Below are 25981 nucleotides of genomic sequence, written 5' to 3' on the forward strand. Positions count from 1 at the left end.
ACAAGCTGAAACCATGTGTCCGTGACATCTGAGACTTCCTCGCATGCCTGTGGATATTTTTTTTAGCAGAACGCTCACATTCCCTGGCCGCTCAGAGTCTCTGAATTTCAGAACGAGGAGTTCAGTATTGATTCTTCTCCTTTCAAATCCAACCAAGTGGCCTCTAGCCATCTCCATTTATCCCCCAGACACTCAACTCTGAAAGGGAAGGATCTTTCCCCGATGTACAGGAGGAAAACCGTGCTGTATGTTGAAATGCCAAAGGTTTTCTTTATTAATTAAAAGGAGTTTCTGTTATAGTACCTCCCGTTAATCTAAAACAGCTGGATTTGAGTTGGGAATCATATGTTATGTTTTTTAGAAACCCCAAAGTAACTTACTGAAGCCCAGGTAGACAAAGGCGCATTTACAGCAAGGTGAGAGCAATACAGGCCATTTCTCCAGCATGATGTGAACCCTCTCATATTTAGTCAGCTTATAAAAAGAAGGTAAGACTTCCTCTGTTTTACAACCAATTAGTTAACTAGTTTGTTCTATTTACAGGCGGAAAACAGCAACAGGCCTGAATAACAATCATCCCAGACTTCATCAGGGGCCACACAGTGAAAACCACACATGGGAAATGTTACCCATTTATAAAAGTTTTTAAATACATATTTAATATTAAATATATAAATATTTATAGAAGCTTATTTTCACAACAGAACAAAAACAAGCTAATTGTGCCTTTATATCTCACAATTTTGATAACAAAAAAAGTCAGAATTGCAAGACAGCAGAATTGTGTGATATAAATTCAGAATTGCAAGATATAAACGTACAAGTCTGAGAAAAAAGTCAGAATTATGAGACATAAACCAGTAATTGCAAGAAAAAACTTGACTTTTTCCTTGCTATTTCAAGATTATATCTCATAATTCTTACAAATGTACATTCTTACATTTCACAATTCTGATTTGATTTAAATAAATAAAGAAATAATCTGACTTTATTGATGCTGATGTCTGAGTAGACATTGGTTAATGTTAGCAAATAGGCAAAGCTCATTTTAAAGATTTCCTTATTAAGAAGCATTTTTCGTTAAAGGCCTAAATGATTCTTAGTCTATATCAGAAATTAAATTTTTTTTATTTTTTTTTTATTTTTGGTTCTAAGAACCTTGTGAGTCTAGATGTAATGCAATGGTGGATGTCATCTGAAAGCAATGGAAGCACATTTGCAGATGCATTAACTTTAGATTTACAACAACACAGGCATTTACAGCCCCGGGGATTATGACATGCTCTCAGTTTCTATAAAAGTGCTCCAAGATGAATCGCCAACCAGTGAAGAATGTCCTCGCATGTCGAGAGGGAAGAGTAGCACACATGTGAACAAAATCTGAGACAAAGTGGTAGAAAGGAAATCAGCGCTCACTTTGGCAGTGAATCCACTGGAAGAAAAACAGACCTTCCTACTGTACCTTTTTTTTTTTTTTTGGTGGCTGGCTGGCTGGCATCTTGCCACAATGTCCAGTCTGTTGCATGAGCCATTTTAAACGGCTTTGTTAAAGAGGAATTCAGCCGAAGAGCCCAGACCTCACTGGTCTAAGTAATGCAAAGGTTCTGGAACATTACATAACCTAGCTATGAATGCATAAACCACTGCTCTTATTCTCTCTCGCTCTCTCTCTCACACACACACACACTCACACATCAGTATGTTTTTCGGACTGCTGGACTGAGGTGGAGTTGATCCAAACAGAGGGTTGTCTGTAACTCTGAGCCTGTTCTCCTTTAAGGGAGGAATGTTCCTCTGGTCAAACAATCAAGCTTTTGCTTAGGTTGTCATGAATGAACAGAACTAGTTTTGATTAGTTAGTGGTTGTTGCTAAAGCATTTTTTGTTGTTGTAAATACTATGTATTTGTCATTAATTTATATAGTCATACATACATTCAATCTTATTTTATATATCTAAACCAATGTAAATAGTCCCACTGGTGTCAATCAATATGTCAAATGTTATGTATACGATGCCTGATTGATTTTTTGCCAGTAGTCTGACATAGCATTTCTTTATCCCCCCTCGGATCTACTCTGATTTCGCCATTTCAGCCATATAGCTATGATGACACATTGTGTTTTACTGTAGCCTACATCTAAAGTTGGTAAAATGATCTCTGTCATGTATTATATATGTATTATATGTATTATATATATATATATATATATATATAATACATACTTTATTATATTTACAATATACATTATATATTTTATATTTAATATATATTTTATATAATGTAATATAAATTTAAACTATATATATATATATATATATATATATATATATATATATATATAGTTTAATGATTACTATACTATCACTACACATTAGTGACCTTTTATTAAGGAAAAGCACTAAGCACTTTCTAAATTAATTTCAATTATCTTTTTTTCAATTACTTTTTTTTTTTTTTGCAATTAGTTTAATATAATTATGTATTATAATTTTATCCACAATGATGTAAGTGCTGGCGAAACATAAAATAGTGCCTGATTTATGCAACAACTCTATCCACTCCTAATGTTTTCCTCCTGAGGCCCCAAAATTGATTCCAGATAACTTGACACTCATAAATGTCTTCAGGCAGCTGGAGTTCAAGAAATTGCACATTGGCAGGCAGCACAGACTATTAATAAAAATTAAGCTAAGAGCAGCTTTTACTCTAGTCAGGCCTGTTTCATTGTTCCTGTGTGTGTTAGTTAAGTTAGCCCGCTGTCTGTTTCCTCAGGAAGAGGCTCGGAGGATGGAATCCTTTCCTCGTGGAGCCTGATGAAGTGGAGGGTGGAGTGTGAGACAGATGGAGGAAAATCATGTCACTGTGGTGAGGTGATGGATTAATTTATACAGCATTTGGCATCTGGGAAGTGAACGATCTTGAACCATGCTGGGCATTTAAAGTCAACGATAAAATTAAAGGTACTGTATTAATCTGATTACTGTAATTACTAAAGCCATCTCATCTGGGAACTCTGTATCAAATCTGTGCTTGTATTCTGGTTCCTGTTCAAAATCATGCCACTAAATGTAAACTATGCAGACTGACTGCTCTCTGGTGGTGAGTAGAAGAAATTGCATTTTTATAATTTGCAAAAAATGTTTTGTAAGCTGTTGGTACCTGTACAGATGCTGAATCATACTTTCTCCAGCCCTTATACTGCCAAGAAGGCTTGGCATCTGCCTGTGGTGCTGTGATATGTAGCATTTTATGTTTATGTTTGAACAATTCTGCCAAGTGTTTGGAAAGAGCTGTTCTAGTGCCCTAGTTTATCCACCACAGGGGATCAGCCCACCTGTTTGTTCAGTCAATATAATGTCAACTTTGTGTGTAGGCTATATACCAAACATCAGGTTAAATCATCATCCAAGTTTGTGAAAAGCAGCTTGAAAAGTTTAAGTTGTGGGTTGGAAATTAACTAGGGCTTTTTAAAATCACCAGATATAACAACGTTTTTTTGTGGCTCTAAAATGAATACAAATATTGTCAAATTTGAAAAGAAACTATCATTTTTTGACATTTTTCTTTAGGTGAAAGCATGGATCAGTCATGGGAAACACCTTTTACCTGTTGTCCAGCATATTCATGAATGGGGGGAAAAAATAGAAAAATATATCCTAAAAATATCTGAATAATGAGAATGGTGATTAGAGGAGAGTAGGCCTACTGATGGATGGTGCTTCATTAAATAGTTTGCCATGTGGTTGGAGTGCAGTGGTGTGTGGTTCTGACCTAGCTATTTTTAGCTCTGTGGGACAAAAATGGCTCAAATTTTTCCAGATGATCATCTAAATCCGTCCTCCTAATGGCACTTACAAAAAAAGAAACAAAAATGACTAAATATGGGGGTGAATGAGGTAATCATTCTGTTTTAACGATTACCATGGAAATACTATCACTACATTACCTTTTATTTAGGAAAAATAGTTTGTAAATAAACTAAGTACTGTTTTAATACTCTTAAAATGTCAGTGCTAATTAGCTACATTTACGAACAACAAAAATCAATGAGAGGTATTGACGAGTATTGTGAAGGAATCTGTTGTGTCTAATGAATCTTTTAGGTGAGTGTTCTCGACTCTTAAAGGGATAGTTCACCCAAAAATGAAAATACTGTCATTACTCACCCTCATGTCGCTCCAAACCCGTAAGACCTTCGTTCAATCTTCGGAACACAAATTAAGATATTTTTGATGAAATCTGAGAGCTCTCTGACCCTGCATAGACAGCAATGCTCCCAGTCCCAGAACATAGCAAGGACATTGGTAAAACAGTCCATGTGACATCAGTGGCTCAACTGTAATTTTGCGAAGCTACGAGAATACTTTTTGTGTGAAAAGAAAACAAAAATAACATAATTTATTCAACAATTCTTCTCCCCGAGTTACCGTCTCCCGCCATTTTGGAGAGTAGGCTACCATGTACAACGCATGTGCACCCTTTACCCTGAATGCAAACAACGCTGATTACATTGAATGTAAAAAGTATTCGTTTAGCTTTTCATAACTGAAGTTGAGCCACTGATGTCTCATGGACTGTTTTACCGATGTCCTTGCTATGTTTCTGAGACTGGGAACATTGCAGGGTCAGGGAGCGCTCAGATTTAATCAAAAACATCTTAATTTGTGTTCTGATCTTCGAAGATAAACGGGTTTGGAACGACATGAGGGTGTAATGACAGAATTTTTAACTTGGGGTGAACTAACCCTTTAAACTTTTTCGTTCACTGAGGTGCTCGACTGTTTTCCTGACTCAAGGGCCAATAGCATTTGAGTGCGGAAGGTAACAGAGCATCTGATTGGTTGGATCTACTAAACGAATACGCCCCTTCCTTGTACCAGTACTTGTTGTGAAGGAGACTTCAGAGACACCAAAAGAAACATCGCCTTTGTAAACAAACACAATTATCACATTTTATGATTTATATAGTGGTTATATTATCATATAAATCATAATTTACTGGAATAAACTAGATTCTCATTCAAGAAGAGAAAGAGGATGAAGAATTATGAATTTTTATAATGACATAAGAACTTATTGCTGTTTTAGCTCGATGAAACTCGGCAGCTGACAAATGGAGGAAAGTTTTTCTTTGCAGGGAAAACACATTATATTTCATGAGACTCCTTTTTTTAACGAATCAGTTGAGTGAATGATTCAGTCACTCACTTTTTTTTGCCACCTACTGTTGTAACGATAACCTGCTGAAACGGCCTCTGAATGAAACTTGTTAGTGAATGAATTGACTCGCTGATGAATCAAAATTCCCACCACAAGAGATGACATTATCAGTGTGTGAATATCTCTTTAAGAATGAAGCTGAAATTGGATCCTGTCGTTCCTGCACCTCCACCACCACATACAGCCATCAACACACATCAGTTTCACATCATCCTCAACATGCTCTCACCGACGCGCGTTTATAAAACCCACACGCATCGCAGATTGAGATTATTATAAGGACCAACCGTTTCTCCGTTTGATATGAAATCATGCATTTCATATCGCCGTGGAGAGAGGAAAATCATGCATGTGTCTGATTGACGAAAAACAAGGATTTTTATCAGCCCATATGCTTTCAGACACCATGCACAACTAGCCAACAGACACCATTGATGATCGATAAGAGGTAAGCATGGTTAACGCGTGTATTTCGTTATATTAAGTAATATTTTAATGCACAAGCGTTGTGTTTTCAGCCAGCATTGCGGTGTGATTTGGCCTAAAGAAAGCAGCAGGCATGTTGGTAACAACACTAGTCGATTTCCGTCCATTTTTTTTTTTACATAGCTTTAGTTGAGATGTGATTCAGGATTTGTGTTAACAGGCTGTCAGTGCTGAATTGCGGTGGTTGGTGTATATTTGGCACGCGTTGATCTTCATAAAATGGTCATCTAAGCACAAATGTACATATGTGTGCATTTGTTACACAAGCAATGCGGTTCAATGCAGCACAGAGCACACTAGCTGGAGTTAAATTACCGAGTTTATTGACAAACGAAGGCTACAATAACATCTAAAAGCCAAAATCTGAGTTTAATATTTATATATTCATTTAAATATGTGTGCGAGTCTATGCTGAAGATACATGTCAGTATGAAGGGAAACATTTGTTCAGGTTTGCGAATTGAAAACATTGATTCTCCGTATTTAATGGAAATGCTAAATGCAGCACAGAATTTGAACGTATTTGGCATTTTTCATCAAAAAATTTGTTTCTGACTTCTAAAAACTACTTTCTGCTGAGGTCTTTTATTCTGCTCTTCCTTATGTTGGTTTACTTTCAGTTTTGGAGCTGAATTGTGTGTACAGTGTAACTTACAAATAATACCAAATGAAAATTATTTCTTTTTTCTTTTTCTTTTTTAATTTAGTTTAAAACGTGACGTGTTCTTAGAAATGTAATATGTGTATGTTTTGTTTTGGAAAACGTTCATGCTATTTTCACTACAAAAAAAAAAAAAGTTTGATTTTATTGGCTCTTAAATGTCAGGTGGTACAAATCAAGCAATGTAAAAAATTCCTTTATTGACAAAAACACATTTGTAATTAATAGATATGCACTCCGTTGACCCATTTTATGAAAGTACAATGATATTGACATGAGATACCATCATTACACCATGGTACCTGCCACAAAGTATATAGCCTATGTTTTATAGTGCATTTACGTTTTTTTAATTGAACAACTTTTTTGGTCTCACTTTATATTAGGTGGCCTTAACTGCTATGTACTTGCATCAAAAAATAAGTACAATGTATTTATTGTGTTCATATTGTATTGCAAAACACTTTTGCTGCTATTGAGTTGGGATATGGGTAGGAATAGGTTTGGTGGTATGGGTTAGTTTAAGGGTGGGTTAAGGTGTAAGGGATGGGTCAACAGTGTATTTATAAATGTAATGACAGAATTTAATTACAGATGTACAGAGGTATTTTTTAAATTTAAAGTACAATGTAAAAACATGTATGTACACAAGTGCATTGTATCAGTTCATTAATATAAGTGTAAGTACGTAGTAATTAAGGCCACCTAATATTAAGTAGGACCACTTTATTTATTTATTTATTTATTTATTTTTTTTTAATTAAAGCCTGGAAACCACAATTTAAAAAAAAATCTAAATCATGGTTTTCAGGCCTTAATTTTGAAAAGTAATCTAATTACATTTTTGTTTCTGTATATGTATGTGTGTGTACTTTGTAGATTGTGTCCGGCTGCTTTTGCACTGCAGTATCCTCATGGGTTTAATAAAGCATCCATTTAGCTCTCCATCCATTCTGCTGCTCTACGAGCCTTGCTTTGCCCAGCCAATCTTTCATTCATAAGGCAGCACTGCTTCTCTTAATATATGATGCATTTACTCAATGCACTAAAGCATGCCAGCAATGCGGCTTTGTCAATGCTGTGATCTGCCACCCACATGACAAACCTGTGCACCAGTAAGGAAAACATGATAATCTACCCAGTCATTCATTTCTGTAAGTTTTTATCGTTGGCTTTTTGTTCCATGTTCACAAATGAGATGCATGCAAATGCAGCAGAAAAAGTGTGATATCACGTGTTCATCTGTGAAAACTGCTGAACTTCCTGTTACCGTTGCTTTATGACCTCTTTGGATGCCTGCCCTTCACAACCAGCATGAACCCATATAGAAACTTTAAATACACCCACCCTCACCCCTCCTCTATATATGCATGTTGCCTATTGCTACATAAAGAACATCTAAATTTAGCGACCGCAAGTTTTTTGACTCCTATCCCGTGAGGAGATGTGCTGATGTCACAGTCTGTTAGTTTAGCTGTTTGACCATGTTCTGAAATAATGTTGACTGCGACTCGATTTTATGACCTCTTTAATGCTTTTTATGCATTCAACAGATAAGTTTGCAGATTTTCAATCCAATTATAATATTTTTCACAAATAAAGCAATAGTTAAAAAACATGAATAAAAAGGAAGTAAACACTAACTAACAGTGCACTCAGTAATCTGGTAAGTTTTTGCACACTTGGAATCATTTTCTTAAATAAAGACCAGGCAATGCTAATTTTACATTCAGTACACACAGTGACATGTCATAAATGGATATAGCACAGTATAGTTTGTAATCAATGATTTAAAGATTATGCTCACATCTGCAATCACATCCTGGATTTCATAGCACTGTCAAAATAAAAGTCCTGTCACTGTCAAAATAAAAGCTGCTTCTGACACTTATCGGCCAAACAGAACAACTTCTCGGCTGATGATGAAAATTCGAAATATTGGTCAATATATAGACCTTGGCAATATATCAGTGTAGTTTCCGGCACCATGATTTCTGTTTATTTGTCAGCAGAAATCTGCTGGATGATGCAAATTTTGCGTCATCCAGAAATCTTTGCACAGCTTCAGGGCTTTTCTTTCTCTGTTTTGTCTAGTCATGTAGCAGCAATTTAAAAAAAAAAAAAAGAATTTTGTGTTTCTAGTGCATAGACCCAGCCAAGTTTTATTAAAAACCTGTCTTGTCAGCGGTGAATTCCCTTTTTAATTGTTCCAACTAACCCAATGTTGACACATTGGCTGAACCAGTGTTATTCTGGGATAGAACCACCTTTTTGTCCAATCATTGGAGACTAGTGTAGGGAAACCTACAGTTTGTTACCACTAGTGGTACAGAAATGGCACACTTCACCTTTTGGAATATCCTTATTAGGGAGGTGGGATTGGCTATTGTTTGTTGTAGCAATAATAAGCAAGTTAAGGCTTGTGAGGTTTAGTGACTAACTTCCTGTGTGTAACTCGTTTAATCTGCATCTCTCCTTATATGCAGATCCACTTTCATGACTGTTGGCTTGCCGTTGGAAGTCTGCAGTTTTTTGTTACACGTAGAAACAGTAGTGACTGTATATGCTGCAGATGGCAGTTTAATGGTTTCGCTGTTGAAAGTTTATATTGTCTGCTGAGTACTCATCAGTGTAGATGACCTTAAAGCTAGTAAACCGATTAAAAGCCACAAAACTCAGATTTCATGGTTTTCAAAACTGTGTCAGTTTCCTCTCACTACACTCTCAGTGCAACGGTTGCATGTTTTGTATTTTTCTCCTGTGCTTTGAACACTTCTAGCCTCAGGTAAGAGTGCGATTCATGTTTTCCATTAGCTGTTATGGGCCAGAGGTCATGAAAGTAGATCAGCTGGAGATGTTAAGAGCACTTAGATAACTTGTGGAAGAGTTCTTGTAAAACAATGCTTCTTCCTTTAGGTTTCTTGAATATCCCGGTGTCAAGTGTATATATATATATATATATATATATATATATATATATATATATATATATATATATATATATATATATATATATATATATATATATATATATATATATATATATATACACACACACTGATATTAGTAATGTGAAATATCGTTATATAAATTATTTATATATATTGTTAAAATTTAAATATAAATTACAATTTAAATTATTTTAATCTTATTATTATTAAAAAAAAAAAAAAAATATATATATATATATATATATATATATATATATATATATATATATTATTATTTTTTTTAAGTAATTTATTTCTGTGATGCAAATCTGAATTATCAGCAGCATTACTCCACATGGTCCTTCAGAAATTATTCTAATCTGCTGATTTGCTGCTTAAACATTTTTTTTAATCAATATTGAAAACAATATAAAATATAACATAATATTTTTTTAAAACTTTGATTTACTAGCAAATTATAAGATTATTAAAAAAAAAAAACTTCTATTCAGCAAGCATGCATTAAATTGATCAGTGATAGTAAAGACAGTTATATATATATATATAAAAAAAAGTACTATTTTAATAATGTGTTGTAGTGCCAATTATTGAATAATACAGTGAATTAAAATGCTTGTTTACAATTGAAAAGTTTATTCAAGTGCTGTGACATTTTGATATGGGCTAACCTCTAACTAGATTTAGTTCAGCTAACCATTTGAACATTAACCCAGTGCCTGTTCCTCAGATGATTAACCATATACACTTGCAGGAAAAAAGGTACAAAAGTTGTCCCTGGATTCTACCTTTTCAGAAGGTACACCTTTGTACCTTATTTACCCCTAAAGGATGCATGATGTTAACTTAAAGATACCTTTAGTATTACCTAAATGGTTCATATCAATACCTAAATGATATATATTAGTACCATTTGAAAAGTTACCGCTCCAGTTACAACTTTTGTACCTTTTTTTCTGAGAGTGTATGAAAGGCGCTTTTCTACAGGAAGTGAGAAAAGCTCAGGCGAGCATGAATGCAATCTACTGTATGTCTTTTGTGATGATTCACTCCCGCTAGACCCAGTTGAAACGCTGTGATTATTTTGGCCCAAGGTTTATCATTATGGATCACTGCTTCCTAACTATGTGCTTCAAAGGGGACAGACTTGTTTTTCTGGTGCGCAATGACGACACCAGACTGCAAGAGAAACTGTTTGAACATATGATGAGAAGAAGGTTGACATTTAGATAGATCTAAGCTCAATATGATGTGCACATACAGTGCTACTATAAAGGATTACGTCTTGTGCTATTTATGACAACAGAAGCTTACTTTTGACTCCAGAAGAGTTGTGCAACCGGGATGTTTAACATGTCTGAGATTTTGGACCGTTTTTTGGAATGGTCAACAAACTCTTGCATCACTCCTGGCAGCATTAATATCAACCAAAGATGCTTTAAATAAAGTCTGAGAGGACTGATACTGTGATGCTTCCCACAGCCTTTATTAGTTTTATGAGTGTCAGATAAAGACATGGGCTTTGCATCGGCTTGTTTCTCATTGCTAACACAGTCATGGCAGAGGGCATGTCTGTTAAACATTTACTTTAATTTTCTCCTGGAACAGTGAGTTTTCCATTGTGTGGTTTCAACAGGACATTGATGTTCGCGTGTTATTGTAAAGCTTCTTCAAGTGTTTTTTCTGCTCTTTCTTTTGCAGTGGGGTCGGGTGGCCATGGACCCCTTCAGCCAGCTGATCCTGCTCATCTCGGTGGTGAGTTTTTGCACTTTCCAGTGGCTCTTTCACAGCGTGAGCCCCTGGGCATCGTCCAGAATCAGCCCTGGCTTCCTCAAACTCACTCACAAACAGAAGATCGAGTGGAACTCAAGGTACACAAACATGATTTGTGTCGTCTGTTTTGAGTGCTGGGACTAGTTCTCAGAGGTGTAAAAAGTACTCCAAAATTTTACTCAAGAGAAAGTAAAGATACTTTTTTACTCAATTAGCCAAAAACATACTTGAGTAAAAGTTAAAAAGTACAACTTTAAATTGTACTCAAGTATTAAAAAAGTAGAAGTACTTTTTTTTTCTGACAGACATACAGAAGTTTTGTTAAAGGGAGAAAAATACTGTTTTTTTCAATTCAAATTTATTTGTATAGCGCTTTTCACGATACAAAGCAGCTTTACAGAAAATTGAAGTTTCTACATTATATTTAGGAGGTGGTTATTGGTGGTACAGTAAAAATCATGCAGTTAAATTTATGTATATACTTTCACTTATTAGATGAACACACAAACTAAAATCTAAATCATCCTTTTTCGTATAACAAGTATGGGACGTCCAAAAGTGACACTTCAAAACTACACAAAGTGAATATGACAGTAACTCATACAAGCCCTGTTAATGAATCAGTGTCTTAAGTGAAACAATAAAAATTACAAATACTAATATTTTAAACTCCGTCGTGTTCACTTTGTGTGGTTTCTGAAGTGGTCCTGTCCCCTTGCATTATACGGACTAAAAATCTTTGCTTGTGTTCATCTGAAGAAAGAAAGTCATAAACATCTGGGACGACATGAGAATCTTAATTTTTGGGTGAAATATTACTTTTAATAACAATGTGATGCAGAGGTTAGAAACATATTCCAGACAGAATGCAAGAATGGGTTGAATTAATGAGGAGAGGCATATAATTAAAACATACAACATTAATGTTTTGAAAGGCCACTTTTTTGTGTTGTCTACGTCACTGTCTGAAAGGATAATTAATTTTTTAATTATTTTTTTGGGGCATTTTTTTGTGGGGGTTTTTCTCAGGAAATATTGTTACATAATTATTTGCGACTAATTATATGAATTAATAAGCAAATCGTGTTATTAAGATTTAAAAAAATTCATTGAGAGTCCAAATTCCTACTCAATGCGTCGTATAATGACATATTATTAATACAACTTATCCACTACCTGGTTAGAACGTCACTAAACATGAATTACAATTAAGTAATCATACAATGTTCATTTAAACACTTTTTTGGAGATTTGTAACATTTAATTAAAAAAAATAATTCCCACAAAAGTAATTATATTTAAATTTTTATCACTGATTTTATTTGCACTCAATCTTGTGCATTCAGCCAATGTATTACACGGCTAATGGCTCTATCAAAACAAAGAATAGTGAATAAACTTTTTGGGGGGAAAACGCAACTTTGCTACCTCAACATGCTTCCTCAGATTTGAAGGTGATTTTTTTTTTTTTTGAACCCAGACATTTACCTGATGAAAGTCATAACTGTGTGCGTGCTTGATGCGTGAAAACAATGATCATTGGTTCTCATGTCAAGCACGCACGTTTGAGCTTCCGTTTCCCATATTTAATGTGTATAAGATAAAATAAAATAATGTACTTTTTAAGTTGAAATAAAACTTTAATGAGTAAAAAGTACAGTTTTTTTTCTTCAGAAATGTAATCAAGTAAAAGTACAAGTAGTCAGTTTAAATTGTACTTGAATAAAGTAAAAATCCCCAAAATAATACTTAAGTACAGTAATCAAGTAAAATTACTCAAGTATTTTACACCTCTGCTAGTTCTGCATTTCTCTTTCCATGTATTACCTTCTCATGTTCAGTGTTAAGTACAAAATAGTAATCGTAAGTTGTATGTGTTTGATTCACTAAAAAGAACTGGCTCACAAGAGTCATGTGTTTAGGAATCAGACTACACTGGTTGCACTGTGTGGTTCTGATTCAGATTAATTCATTTGGGAATCACATAAACATAGTTGCACTGTATGTGTTTGGTTTGCTAACAAGGTCCAGCTCAAAAGACTAATTTGTTCAGAATTCATTCAGAAAACAGGTCAAACTGTATGGTTTTGATTAGAGGTCGACCGATTTATCGGTTTTGCCGATTAATCGGCACCGATAGTTGATTGCCCCAACTATCGGTTATCGGCAAAAATCCATGCCGATAGTTTTCCGGTTTTCAACCGTTGCTGGAGTGGCTGAGAAGGGTCCGCTGGCATTATACAGTACGAGAGCGGCCTCTAGAGGCGGAAATCACTGACAGCACGTGTTGTTTATTTTGACACGTGACACTGCGCGCTGCACAGAGCGGAAACTTCAGACTCGCATTTAAATACAGCCGACAGAAAAGCCTGCCCGCGGAACAGAGCGCCATTCACATAGTTTTCTATTAAATTACATTATATTTGTCCCAAATCCTTGTGAATATACATAATGACTTCACCCTAGGCTATAAATTATGTATTGTGCATTTTTCAGCAAAACGTTTGTCTTTCTGTGGCTCTAATAAAGTCGGTATGCTTCATATAGAGAGCTGTAATACAGATCGCGCGTTCTCTTTCCGCTTGCTCTGTTTTTTTTAAACACCGAACTTCAAACTCATTTATGCCGCATTGTTCATTCTTGAAGCAAACTTATGTCTGTTTGGTGATTTTAAATAAATTGTTTTAGACCGCCACTTGAATTGAACGCAAAGCGTCTGGTGTGCGTGTGTGTGATACCTCTGAGTTCTCCTAGACGCAGCGCTGCGCTTTTGCCCGGTGTGTGACTAACTTTTTTTTTTTTGATTAGATAATTATAAAGTGTTAAAAAATAGAAGCAAATAAAGTGTGTGAATACACATACAATATCCATATGCATGTAATTTTAATGCTATGGCCTTGTGTAGGTATTTAAAGATGGCCATCTTTAAGCATGACTGTTGAAATTAAATGGTAACACTTAACAATAAGAGTCCATTCGTAGCATTAATGAAAACTGTAGAAGTATTATTCCTTGTTAGAGTGTGTTCATTTCAACATTCACTATTAGCTACTAATAGGCTACATTTTTAAATTTTAAAGTTTCTTCTTTTAACATTAACAAACTATGAAATAACTTTAATGATCAATATAGTAAATAATATTAATATTTTTAGTCATTTACAAAGTATGGTTCAGTACTGTTGCTGCTTTTTTTTAAAAAATAGTAAAGCACTAGCTCTCTTTCAGTATCCATTTTGAAAACTATCGTTTGATTAATCGGTATCGGTCAGCGTGGTCCAACCTAGCTATCGGTATCGGTAAAATCCACTATTGGTCGACCTCTAGTTTTGATTCACTAAAAAGAAATATGTAAATATAAATGTAAATATGTTTGTTTTTTTTATTCACTGAGAAGAACTGGGTCAAAATACTCAATCATTTAAATGATTCCTTAATGAATGTTTTTGATTCACTGAAAAGAACTGGTTCATAAGAGTCATTTGTTTTGGAATTATGCTACAGTGCTCATATTGTGTGCTCTTGATTCACTAAAAAGAACTGACTCAAAAGACTGATTCGTTCAGGAATCAATTGGGAATCAGATTAAACCGATTGCACTGTATGCTTCTTATTTACTAAAAAGAATGCACTCAAAAGATTTGTGAAGGAATCATTTAGACATAACTGTTTGCACTGTCTCACTGGTTCACAAGAGTCCTTTTGTTTAGAATTCGAACTCCAATACAATTACAATTATACATGCAATAACGTCAAACTATAATAACCGCTATTAACAGGGAGCATGTTAAATATCGCCTGTGGATTCGCAGCGGCGCTTCAAATATTTCCCTGTTAAACGTCTTATCAGAAGATTATGCTGTGGAGAGCAGGTTGTAAGCTGTCGCTCAAAATCACTAACGTATGCGTAAAGAAACTGGCAAGAGGCGAAGATGGCAGCGATAATACTCTTTTCAGCAGGCTGTCAAGAGAACAGCCAGCTGGAGGAGATCTTTAGATGTAGGACACACCGTGCCGAGTTGATTGACAGCAGTCAATCACTCCGTTTCGATTGTTTCAACCTGACATTATTCTATGGGAGAAGCAAACCACTGTTAACGCTGTTGTCATGTGATTTTAAAACCTCTGGCTTTTGTGTCTCTGCAGGACTGTGTCCACGCTCCATGCCCTGTTGGTTGGCCTCTTCTGCCTCTACATCCTATTCTTCGATGAGGCCGTCAATCACGACCCCGTATGGTGAGCGCTCGACCCGTCACGCTGCATGCAAGGCATGCTGGGAAAGCGCTGCTCTTCACAGTTGAGCAGGACGCTTTCAGTAACTGTTTTAAGGTGATCTTGCAGTAATCTCAGTGCCTTGTCCTCATCTTTACCACAACAGGGGAGATCCTACTCTGGTGAAGATAAACGTGAGCATTACTACAGGCTACCTCATATCTGGTGAGAGCTTACTGCAGATGTCTGATAGTGTTTGCAGAGCTGCATCATGCATGGAAATGCAATACATTTTGAGGGGTTTATTGTAAAATTGAGTCTGAATTTCTTTTTTGTTCTAATGCTCTTGATTGCTTTTTGGGGGGTTTCTAGTAGATTGATTTATATTTCAATTGTTGGTCAGCCCAGATTCACCAAAGAAATGCCTCAGTAGCCACACTTCACCATCTCTGACCATTTTAACCTGGTTGCAGATGATTCTGTAAATTCTCTATAATAATGTTATGTTTTTAAAGGATGATGACCCCCCCCCAATTTTTACATGCGTTTTGTTTTTGTTTGCACTCAGTGATTGCTTGGCTTTTTTTCTCAATTAGTTTTGTTGTTTTATCCTTTGTTTTTGATTTTGTTTTTTTTCCCCCTCATGACTTGTTACAAATTATTTGACCAATTTAATGCATTTATGTACATAATGTACATAATTTGACTAGTTTGCCATTTTTTGTAAAGGCTTTATAATAGCAATACTTCAGAATGTTCATTTTAATAATATATTTTTTAAAATTAACTATGAACAAACAATTAACAATTGTGTTTTTATCATCTAACTAACAAAAATTAATAAAATTAATTGCTTATTGTTAGCTAATGCATTAACTAATATTAACAAATGAGACAATATTGTTTATTATTTTATTATAATTTGTTTTATTTTAGTCTCAGTTTTTCAAATGATATTTATTTAAATTTCTGAAAATGTGTTTTAATGGTATTTCATGGGATGCCTTTTCATTTTGTTAATTCATGAAATATTTGCTAATTTTCTCCAAATAAATAAATAAAAATAATGGCCTTACAGCCATCAAAGCTATCCAATGTTGGCAGAGACTTTATGGAATCCTCTGAAACGAGGTTAAGATGACCACAGAGAAAAATTTTGGTGCAAATGTCCCTAGATCAATGTTTCCTTGTGAGATGTGGCTATATTATTGGTAGACCATATTGTTAGTAGTTATTTGAATGTATTAAATTGCTTCTATGCTAAATTAAAACTGCTAAATTAATATTCCTTACGTAGTTCTGACTCTTATTTCCTTTTTTTTTCTGTGTTTTCCAGATCTGCTGCTTATATTTTACTATTGGAGAGCAATAGGAGACAAGTTTTTTGTAATCCACCACCTGGCAGCATTGTATGCTTACTACTATGTACTGGTGAGTTCCCTGTTGTCCCATAACAGAACATGCAGGCAAGATGGGAAAGAGACAACCAAGAGTGAGCAGTGGTAGTTTCAGGTGTGCAGCTGGTGCTGAAAGCTCTGTTCACTGGCTGACGCTCCACCACACGAGCGTTTGCTTATAGCACTAAACTATAAATAGAGAAACGGGATGGTCAGAAGCTGAAAGTCAGTTGTTTTTTTTTCAAAAGGATTCGTCTCATTTGTATCCTATATGTGTATCCCATATATTTGACCCCATATGTGGCCTGTGACCTTCTCTTTTGATTGTAAAAGTGTTTAAAGTCCAGAAAACATTTTGTTGTCCTTCACGTTACTTTTAACTACTGTATGCAAAGTCTTCATCTGTAGAAAATCTCTAATACAAATATATATAAGTAGTGGTTGACTAGCTATCCAACAACTAACTTGTTGATTAATTTAAGTGGTTAACTAGTTTATCTATATTTTTTAAACAATGTAGATGCTTTAAATAGCATGTTGACCGCATGCAGTGCTTTTTATTTATTTATCATTTATTAGTTTGCAGTTTTTTTTTTTTAAGTTGCATTTTCCAAAAAAAATGTAAAGCATTACATACAAACACATTTAAGCTGATGTCTTTAATAATAATAATAATAATAAAAAAAGTCCAACTTTGAAAGCTTTTATGAATCTTGAGATTGAGTCATTCTGTCCAGTTTTGAACACAACAACCTCTCTTTTGTAAAAACTATTTTGCTCATCCCTCTTTAGCATATTTCTTGTTAAACATGGTTTCCAAATAGTTGCCATTACCAGCCCAGATCTTTACCCACTAGACTGCACCACTGAGGCCACTACTGTTCACTCTTGGTTCAGTTGTACAGTTACCCTCTAGGTCACCAGGTTCTGTAGCTGACTATGGTGATGATGATGATGATGATGATGATGATGATTATGATGATGATGATGATGATGGTATTTTTTGCATGGAATGCTCATTGACGGTTATGCAGAAGTCCATTTTCTCCTCCTCAAGTCCTCTTCTACCTCACTGACCCCCCTCAGCAACTCTTATCGGTCAGTTCTGGCCGGCTTTCGGCCCAGACTGCACCAGATTGGATTGTGTGCATGTGTTGATGCTCTCTGCTCCTGTGGTGCCGTTGGAGGATTTCCTTGTGTGCATGCTCTGATACCTCCCCCTGCTTTGAGCCGATCTTCCTCCTAAACTCTCTCTCTTCTAAAACCTAACATCCACGTCTCAACTGCAGGATGAGTAACAGCCAGAAAGCGCTTGTTTGTTGGGCTGATCCACACTCACAATATGGGAAGGTTTTGCTGAATAACAGGTTGATCTGGTCCTCAGCTGAATTCTAAATAACTATGCATTTAGTTTACATGTTGCACAGGTTATTACTTGTGCCTTTTGATAGAAATTGGTCAGAAATTAGTTAAAAATGAACCTAAACACTTAAAATGACATCTGTTGATGTTCAGTTGTTTGGCATGGGTCATTCTGTAAAATGAGTTTAAAGTCAATAATGGCAATAATACCAGACAAAGCATTTGTTGTTAATAGGTTCATAAATATGAATAAATTATAATGCATAGCATTGTCATTTCAAGCTAAATTAATGTGTATTAATATACATATTGGTATGTAATTTCAGCAACGGGTAATAGGGTTGAGACAATGTGACAAAACTATGATGCTCCCTTTATAATCAACAAAGATTTCCAATAAACACTATGCTTTCACTATACTTTGTTCATTAATTACTCATTTATTAAATAGTATTTATAATTTATTATAAAATCATTCTAAATGATTATAATTATTATAAAATTGTTCTTTTAAAATAGAGTAGAATTCTTTTTTTTTTTTCTTTTTTTTTTTTACAAAATAATATTTTGCTGATGGTTTTTTCCCCCCATAAAGCATTTTATGGAGATTTTGGGTATTTTAAAATTCAAGAAAGATTTATGAACTTGCTGTATATTATGTATGTCAGGACTCTATATATATATATATATATATAATATATATTTATACACACACACACACACACTAAGTAAATTTAGATAAATATAATTAATTATACCTTATAATAACTCTATGCTACATAATAAAGTTACTACATAATACATAACAAACACAACTACATAATAAAGTTATTAAAAGCCGTTAATTTTTAAAGTCATTAATAGATCAGAGTGACCAGACATGTTAACTTTTTTTTCTGGGTCATGCTTGCATGGTATGTTTACTAAATGCACGAATGGTTAAAAAAAAAAAAAGTGTGATTGAATATACTGTACCATATTATTACTTAAGATCAGCTGTAATTATTTCATTTTAGTCACAGATATATAGTGCACCTCTAGTCAAACAATACATACAACAGGCACTCAAAAGGCACTTGTTTTGCAGAATGACCATGACAAATCATATTTAGTGGCCTTGTTTATTGCCTTAGCGTGTTCATTTCTGAAAATCGGCGCCACAAAAACAACTCATTCCTAAAAATGCATCTGGGTCAGCGACTGATGATATTCATGGCTTTACTCTTGCTTATATACCCTACAGTTACCTTGCACTGATTTAATGCAACCTTGAGGATCGCCTCAAACCTGAACGTGCATTTTGTTGTCAGGATGTAGACCATACTGTCACTGGTCACTTTTATGACTGCCATTTCAAGCCTTTTTCTAAATTATTACAAGATAATCGAGGTAATTTAACGTGGAGCTGGAAGTCTCTGTTGGGTCTCACTGAGCAATTAAGTCTGTCGTTGGAAATGTCATTCGTTGTTATTGTTTCCTGTGTTTAGAAATTATATTAGTGTTAAAACCAGAACTTTTTTTTTGTCTTTTTGTTAATTACTGCAGACTAAATTCCAATATTCGCCTTATTTTTAGAACGGCATAATAAACCCCATCAATCTTTTCAGTGTTTAATAATTGTGCTTCATCTTAAGAGCAAAGCGTTTCGCTATTTTTAGCACTGACACGTAACCTTTAACGCTCTATCAAACTGTAGGCATTTTTTTTTTTTTTTTTTTTTAAGAAGTAGAATAAAATCAAAGTAATTTGTCAGCGTGTCGTGCGATTTGTTTCTCATAGTGCATGTCCAACGAGTCTTAAATGTTGTTGCTGCTTCTGTGTCGTTCGTTCTTTTTGCATTTTTTCTGCACCTTTTTTTCCAAGAATCTGTCTGTCAGTCTGTCTCTGTCCCACCTAACATGACTTCTTGAATAACGCAGCCTCACTTCCTCTGACCAGCAAAACCCTTCATGCAAAAACTACCAGTGTCACTGTTAGTCGGGTTAAGAGATGAGGGCTATAGGCTTGGCTGATCTAGATGGACTCTCTCCTGTCTTGTCTGCTGTCCTGCTGTTATGGAACTCTGAGCAGTTACTGAAGCCCAGTTACAGTATGGACTTACCAGTACCTAGGGGTACCAGCATGCTTTTGCTAGCCAACCTGATTATTATTTTTTTTATCCTTCATTTTTATATGGCCCATTTTGCAGTAAGTATGCTAATGTGTGTTTTAATTGCAGCCCTCAAGGTAAGTGTGTTATCGAGAAGCCAAATGTTTATTCTCTTGCTGTAGGAATGATAATGTCAAAACTGGTTTGGAGAGGAACGTTGGAACGGGTCTGAATAATCCTCGCTTTGCAAGGAAAAGCTATAAAAGGCTTCATTCTCTGACAGAACGTGCATGGCTGACCATGCAGTGAGATCTAAACATCTGAGACCACATTAAAAATCTGAGATTTTATTTGTATTTTAACACTGTTATAACATTTAAATGATTTAAAAATGCTTAAAATGAAAGGTTCACTTAGAAATGAAAATTCTGTCATCATTTATTGGTTCCCCACTTGTTCCAAACCTGTACGAGTTTCTTTCTTCTGTTGAACACAAAAGAAGATATTATGAGGAATGTTGGTAACGAAACAGTTGATGGTTACCATTGACTTCCATAGTATTTTTGGCTACTGCCAACTGTTTGGTTTACAAAATTCTTAAAAATATAATCTTTTGTGTTTGGAACAGCTTGAGGGTGAGTAAATGAGAAGATAATTTTTGGGTGAACTATTTCTAGGTCATAGTTAAATAAATTTGACATTGATTATTTGAACATCTTTCAAATAATTGCTTCCATTGAAGCACAAGATGTTCTTTAGATCATTCTAAAATCATGCTGAAATATTTGATCATCAGTTTTTACACAAACTTGTGGAATCATGCAGCTTAAAGGCCCATTCACACCAAGGACGATAACGATATTAGCGTCCACACCAGCGAACGATATCGTCTGTTTATTCTAAGTGCACGTGTGTCTGCCGCTTTAAGTTCTCCAGCTCGTTATAGCAGTGATTGGATGTCAGTGTTTGTATCATTCATCAGCTGAAAAGAATCATTCTGAAAGTGATTCCAACGATATCGCTTCTCTGTGCCTCTATCGTTATAGTTGTGGTGTGGACTTTGCTATTCTTTAATATTGAGAACGATTTTTAGAACTATATCTTTTTCGTTATCTTTATAGTTATCGTCCTTGGTGTGAACGGGCCTTAAGAGCCGCTGTCGTTAAAGCAAAAAGGAGGACAAATTAAATACTAAGAAATTCGTTCATTTTTTTTAAATTGAATGTTTCACTTTAGTTATGTAATAAAATACATTTTAATATATATGATATTCATTGCTATAGTTATAATTTGTAGTTAAGAATTCAAAATAGAAGATTTTCCACTAGTGGTTTCAGACTTTTGGAACTTTTGTTTCTTTCTGAACAAAAAACTAGCTTGTTTTGTATCTAGTTTATTCTGCTTTATTTATTTAGTACATGATTGAAAATACTTTTTTCATGATGTATGTATTTAACAATGCATAAAGTTGACATAATATTAGCATAATCACTCTAATTATCATACTACTACTCCTTCATACATACACGTATGCAATTTTACATCCATTGCAAGTAAAAAATTGTAAGTCATTTATAACCTCTTCGTATTCACTGAAAATAATCAAAATATAGACGATACAGAAGGGCATTATTTGGTCTTAAAATAAATCCTATATTAATAGAATAACCATTTCCATGCAACCCTTTTTCTATTTTCTACGGGTTTTTTTTTTTTTTTTAACTTTGCTCTTTTGTTATATCTGTCAGAGTGAAGTATCATACCCTGGCACTGAAGCAATTACTGTGGGTGCCTGACAGCAGGAGATATTGAGACTGCTGGAGCTGATTCATGTGGCTGTGCTTTTCTATAACTCGTGTCTGTGTCATTGTTTGTTTGTTCTTCACCTTGTGTTTCCAGGGTCAAGGAATGTTGCCTTATTTTGCTAACTTCCGTCTGCTTGCAGAGTTTTCCACACCGTGTGTAAACCAACGGTAGGTATTTGACTGATTAAAGTACAAAATATTTAATGGGCGAATTTTGTAGTTTTGCCCACCATATATGTCTTGAAGCCATTAAAGACAACATGAGATCTGAACTAACACTATGTACTTTCTTAAATGTTTTTGGTTTTATTATGCATGATTTAAAATGATTATTGTATACATTTATGTCTATAAGCAAATGGGCAGCGAAAAATATTTAGCTATAATATTTTGGCTTAACATTGTGTTGTAATTGTAACAACATTTCCAGCATTATTTGTTGCTTTTGCATTATTTGTTATTTGTCTGTCCTTACCAAAAGTAAAAATATAATTAGACAAAAGCATAGCCAATTTGCACATGACCAAGGAGATTTCACTGTGGGTTCACCCTAAAAGGAAAATTTGCTGAAAATGTACTCTCCCTCAGGACATATGAATTTGTTCCTTCATCAGAACAGATTTGGAAAAATTCAGCATTACATCACTTGCTCAACAATGGATCCTTTGCAGTGAATGGGTGCCGTCAGAATGAGAGCCCAAACAGCTGATAAAAACATCACAATAACCCACAAGTAATCCACGCCACTCCAGTCCATCAGTTAACATCTTGTGACTCGAAAAGCTGCGTGTTTGCAAGAAACAAATCTTACTTCTGACCGAAATGGTCAATAATAATGCTTTCTCCAGTGAAAAATCCATCCTCGGTTGACTTCTCACACCAAAATCCTCCAACATTTTTGTTGCATATCTGTGCATATTTCCCTCCTGATTCAGACAGTACCAACTGTTTGCCTGGAAAAATCAATATTATGGATAGGGGAATTGTATTTTAGCCAAAAGCAAAAAAAAAAAACAAGCAAAAAAACTTAATGTTGGGTTTGTTTGTTACAAACTCGCTACCATTTCGCTTCACAAGATATTAATTGATGGATTAAAGTTGTGTGGGTTACTTGTGGACTGTAATGGACTGTTGTGGATTGTAATGTTTTTATCAGCTTTTTGAACTCTCATTCTGACGGCACCCATTCACCGTAGAGGATCAATTGGTGAACAAGTGATGTAATGCAAAATTTCTCCAAATCTGTTTCGATGAAAAAAACAAACACATCACACAGTGTGAGTACATTTTCATTTCTGGTTGAACTGTTCCTTTAAATGTGTTTCAAATGCAATTTCATGTTGCCTTTAATAAGAAATGACACAAATGTTGTGATGGTACTGTAGATTAGTTTACAGCATGTCACTTTGCTCACCTATGTTTTCCAGCTGGTTCTTTGAAGTATTAGGTTACCCCAAAGCCTCCAAGCCCAACATGGCTAACGGGGTACTGATGGCAGTCGTGTTTTTCGTGGTGCGGATCGCTGTCATGCCGGTATACTACAGCCGAATGAGCTCTGTGTACGGCACGGAGGCCTTCTACAAGGTCTCCTTCGGCGGCCGAAGCGCATGGATCTTCTCCAGCATCTGCCTGGACATCATGAACGTCATGTGGATGCATAAAATCGCCCGCGGCTGCTACAAAGTCCTGCGTTCCAGCTGTAAATCTAAACCCGAGAGCCAGGAGAATGGAAAAACCGATTGAGTGAAACGAAAGGGCATTCGAATTTTACACCACTTGCTCACAGACAGGGTCGTTGTCTTATTGACGGTCTTCATGGGACACTATGGTGTGATAGTGACCAGTAAAGACTTTGAAAACCACCCCAGAGCAATATTTCAGAGTTAAGATCCAAAACTCTGACAAAATGTCAAATTGAGATCTAGTACACCAGAAAAGACTGGCTGCCCACTTTTGTTTTGTTCGTTTTGAAACCGTACACCAAAAGTGCAAACAATGCACTGTTCGAGATCACCGACTGAACTGTATTTTAACCATGTTTGTTTTTAAACCGTGGGCAGGTAAACCACATTATTTATTCATCAAAGTTCAGTCCCTCGCTCTCAATCACTGTACTGTGCAAAGGGGCCAAGCGGTCAGTCACCTGATGTTCACGTTTACTTCAAAGCCGCGTTTATTGACTGTGAAAGATTCATCCACACAACTGCACTGCACTAAACGAGGAAAATCAGCAATCTGGATCAGTGTACTCAAGAAGAATCTCTTGGAAAATTAATGTCACATACTAGTGATGTATTAGATATTTTATCAAATGCACCGATGAGATCCAACTGTGGGTTAAATAGGCGAAATATTTTATATATACAAGATATGAGCAGTGATCGCATTAATGCGGAACTGTTTTTAAGAATGAAACCTGTTTACACTCGCTCCAGATTCAGTTCAGATTTCGCTCCTCTGCCATGAAACGGACGTCACGCTTTGTTCGCACTGTACAGTTAATTGCATGCGGCAATGTTGTTCTCTGAATGTTTGCATTGTACATAGAAATTTTATTGAACATACAGTAATTATTTTAATTACGTTGGTGTACAGTGTATCCGATCAATACTGAATTAAATGATCGATTATGATTTGGAAAAGGTTTTAAAAGGAAGCGTAGCTTGTGAATGTTCGAGTACTTTCTCAACATCGGATCGTTTTCCTGCATCGTACCTAATTTATTGAACCAGTTTTGCACTGGGACAGCATGGTAATGTTTGTACGGCATATTTATTTTTTTTAATGGAAAGATATAAAAGTCGTCAATGTATCCGAGTAGATATACAGCATAAGACATGAGAGAATTCACAATACAGAGATACTTTTATGAATTCATTTTAAAATTCATTGTCACTGTGTATGACGAATTTAGTGTAGAATATTCATACTGTAGCCTACACGTGCATTCAGTGGCGGCACAGATGTGAGTGCATGAGTTTTATTGATTTCAAATGTATGAAAGGCAGTTCGAGATGGCTTACAGCGATTTGCGTGGAAACAATTTTAAAGCGGTTCTGTTTTTAATGAACTAAGTACTTGAATTTTGAAATGCGTTATTTCTGAGAGCCAGACCTATGAAGAATTGTCTTTACTGGCACGAGATATACAGGAATTCATGTTGTAATTTTATTTTATTTTGTATTTTTTGCCTTTGTATTCAATCACTCAAAATGCCTTTTTTGTTTCGTTAAATAAACCTCTTTTATTTACTTCTTCTAGTGTCATTTTGTACCACATGGTTCATTGTATGGTCTTGTAAGGATGTATGTTTTATGTTTTTAGTTCTCACCAATGTTCCAACCAAAGGTCAAAAGTATAGAATGGCTGCTCTTAATCATACATATTAAGTAAATGGTGGCACTACAACAGAAAGAAACCCAGCTGGGGCGAACAGACGTGCATTGTTATACTGTACAAGTGTAATCTGAAACAAGCGAAAGGAAAAGTTCATTCAGTGTAACTTTCAAAACCTTGTAGGTCATTTCCAAGGAAGCACTGGGTTATGAATCTATGAACAGTTAAATGTCATTTAAGATGTCTTTTTTTTTTTTTTTTTTCAGAATATTGAATTTTACTTTTACTAAGTCTTTTCAATGCATAAAGTTCAGTGTTTCAGTGCATTAATGTTTATTTTAAGGAATGTAAAAGTGCACAATATCATGACTGTGTGTGTTTTTATTACTGAAGCGTTCCATACACTAATGTCACAGGAAATTGTTGCCATGTAAAGGCTTACATTTGTTACTAAGGTGAGCACAGGGATCATCTTCCCATTATACTGAAGGAAAGTGCATGTATCTGAGGAATGACACAACAGATATTTTTGAACATGTTGGTTCTTTCACGTGTCTTAATTTTTCACTTTCGTTATGCCATTTGCCTCAATAAAGCAATATGTTAATTTTGATCCATCGCTGACTTTGTATGTCCTTTTTAAGGTGAATCCTTTGTTTTGGTTCATTTCAGTATCTTGCGTATTAATTT

General features: G+C 35.1%; 1 protein-coding gene across 3 annotated transcripts; it reads left to right on the forward strand.

Annotated features, from left to right (window-relative positions):
* Positions 1-5274: 5274 nt before the first annotated feature.
* Positions 5275-25904, forward strand: tlcd4a (TLC domain containing 4a). 3 transcript variants are annotated; one of them, XM_058765438.1, is made up of 7 exons: positions 5275-5671; positions 11020-11189; positions 15237-15326; positions 15469-15527; positions 16639-16733; positions 22050-22123; positions 23383-25904. In XM_058765438.1, the coding sequence occupies exons 2-7, from the start codon at positions 11035-11037 to the stop codon at positions 23696-23698; spliced, it is 789 nt and encodes a 262-aa protein (XP_058621421.1). In that variant the 5' UTR covers positions 5275-5671; positions 11020-11034; the 3' UTR covers positions 23699-25904. The 3 variants fall into 3 exon arrangements, with proteins under 3 accessions (XP_058621421.1, XP_058621422.1, XP_058621423.1); XM_058765439.1 differs by lacking the exon at positions 5275-5671 and adding an exon at positions 10781-10925; XM_058765440.1 differs by lacking the exons at positions 5275-5671; positions 16639-16733 and having other exon boundaries at positions 11002-11189; positions 15469-15496.
* Positions 25905-25981: the final 77 nt, after the last annotated feature.

Source organism: Onychostoma macrolepis, chromosome 24, assembly GCF_012432095.1.
Source record: "Onychostoma macrolepis isolate SWU-2019 chromosome 24, ASM1243209v1, whole genome shotgun sequence".
NCBI lineage: Eukaryota > Metazoa > Chordata > Actinopteri > Cypriniformes > Cyprinidae > Onychostoma > Onychostoma macrolepis.

Bases quoted from the DNA above. Each gene is read 5' to 3' on its own strand.
- tlcd4a (XM_058765438.1), top strand. From the start codon at position 11,035: ATGGACCCCTTCAGCCAGCTGATCCTGCTCATCTCGGTGGTGAGTTTT. The intron at 15,528-16,638 runs GTGAGAGCTTAC...TGTGTTTTCCAG, and splicing joins TACAGGCTACCTCATATCTG to ATCTGCTGCTTATATTTTAC. The intron at 22,124-23,382 runs GTAGGTATTTGA...TATGTTTTCCAG, and splicing joins ACACCGTGTGTAAACCAACG to CTGGTTCTTTGAAGTATTAG.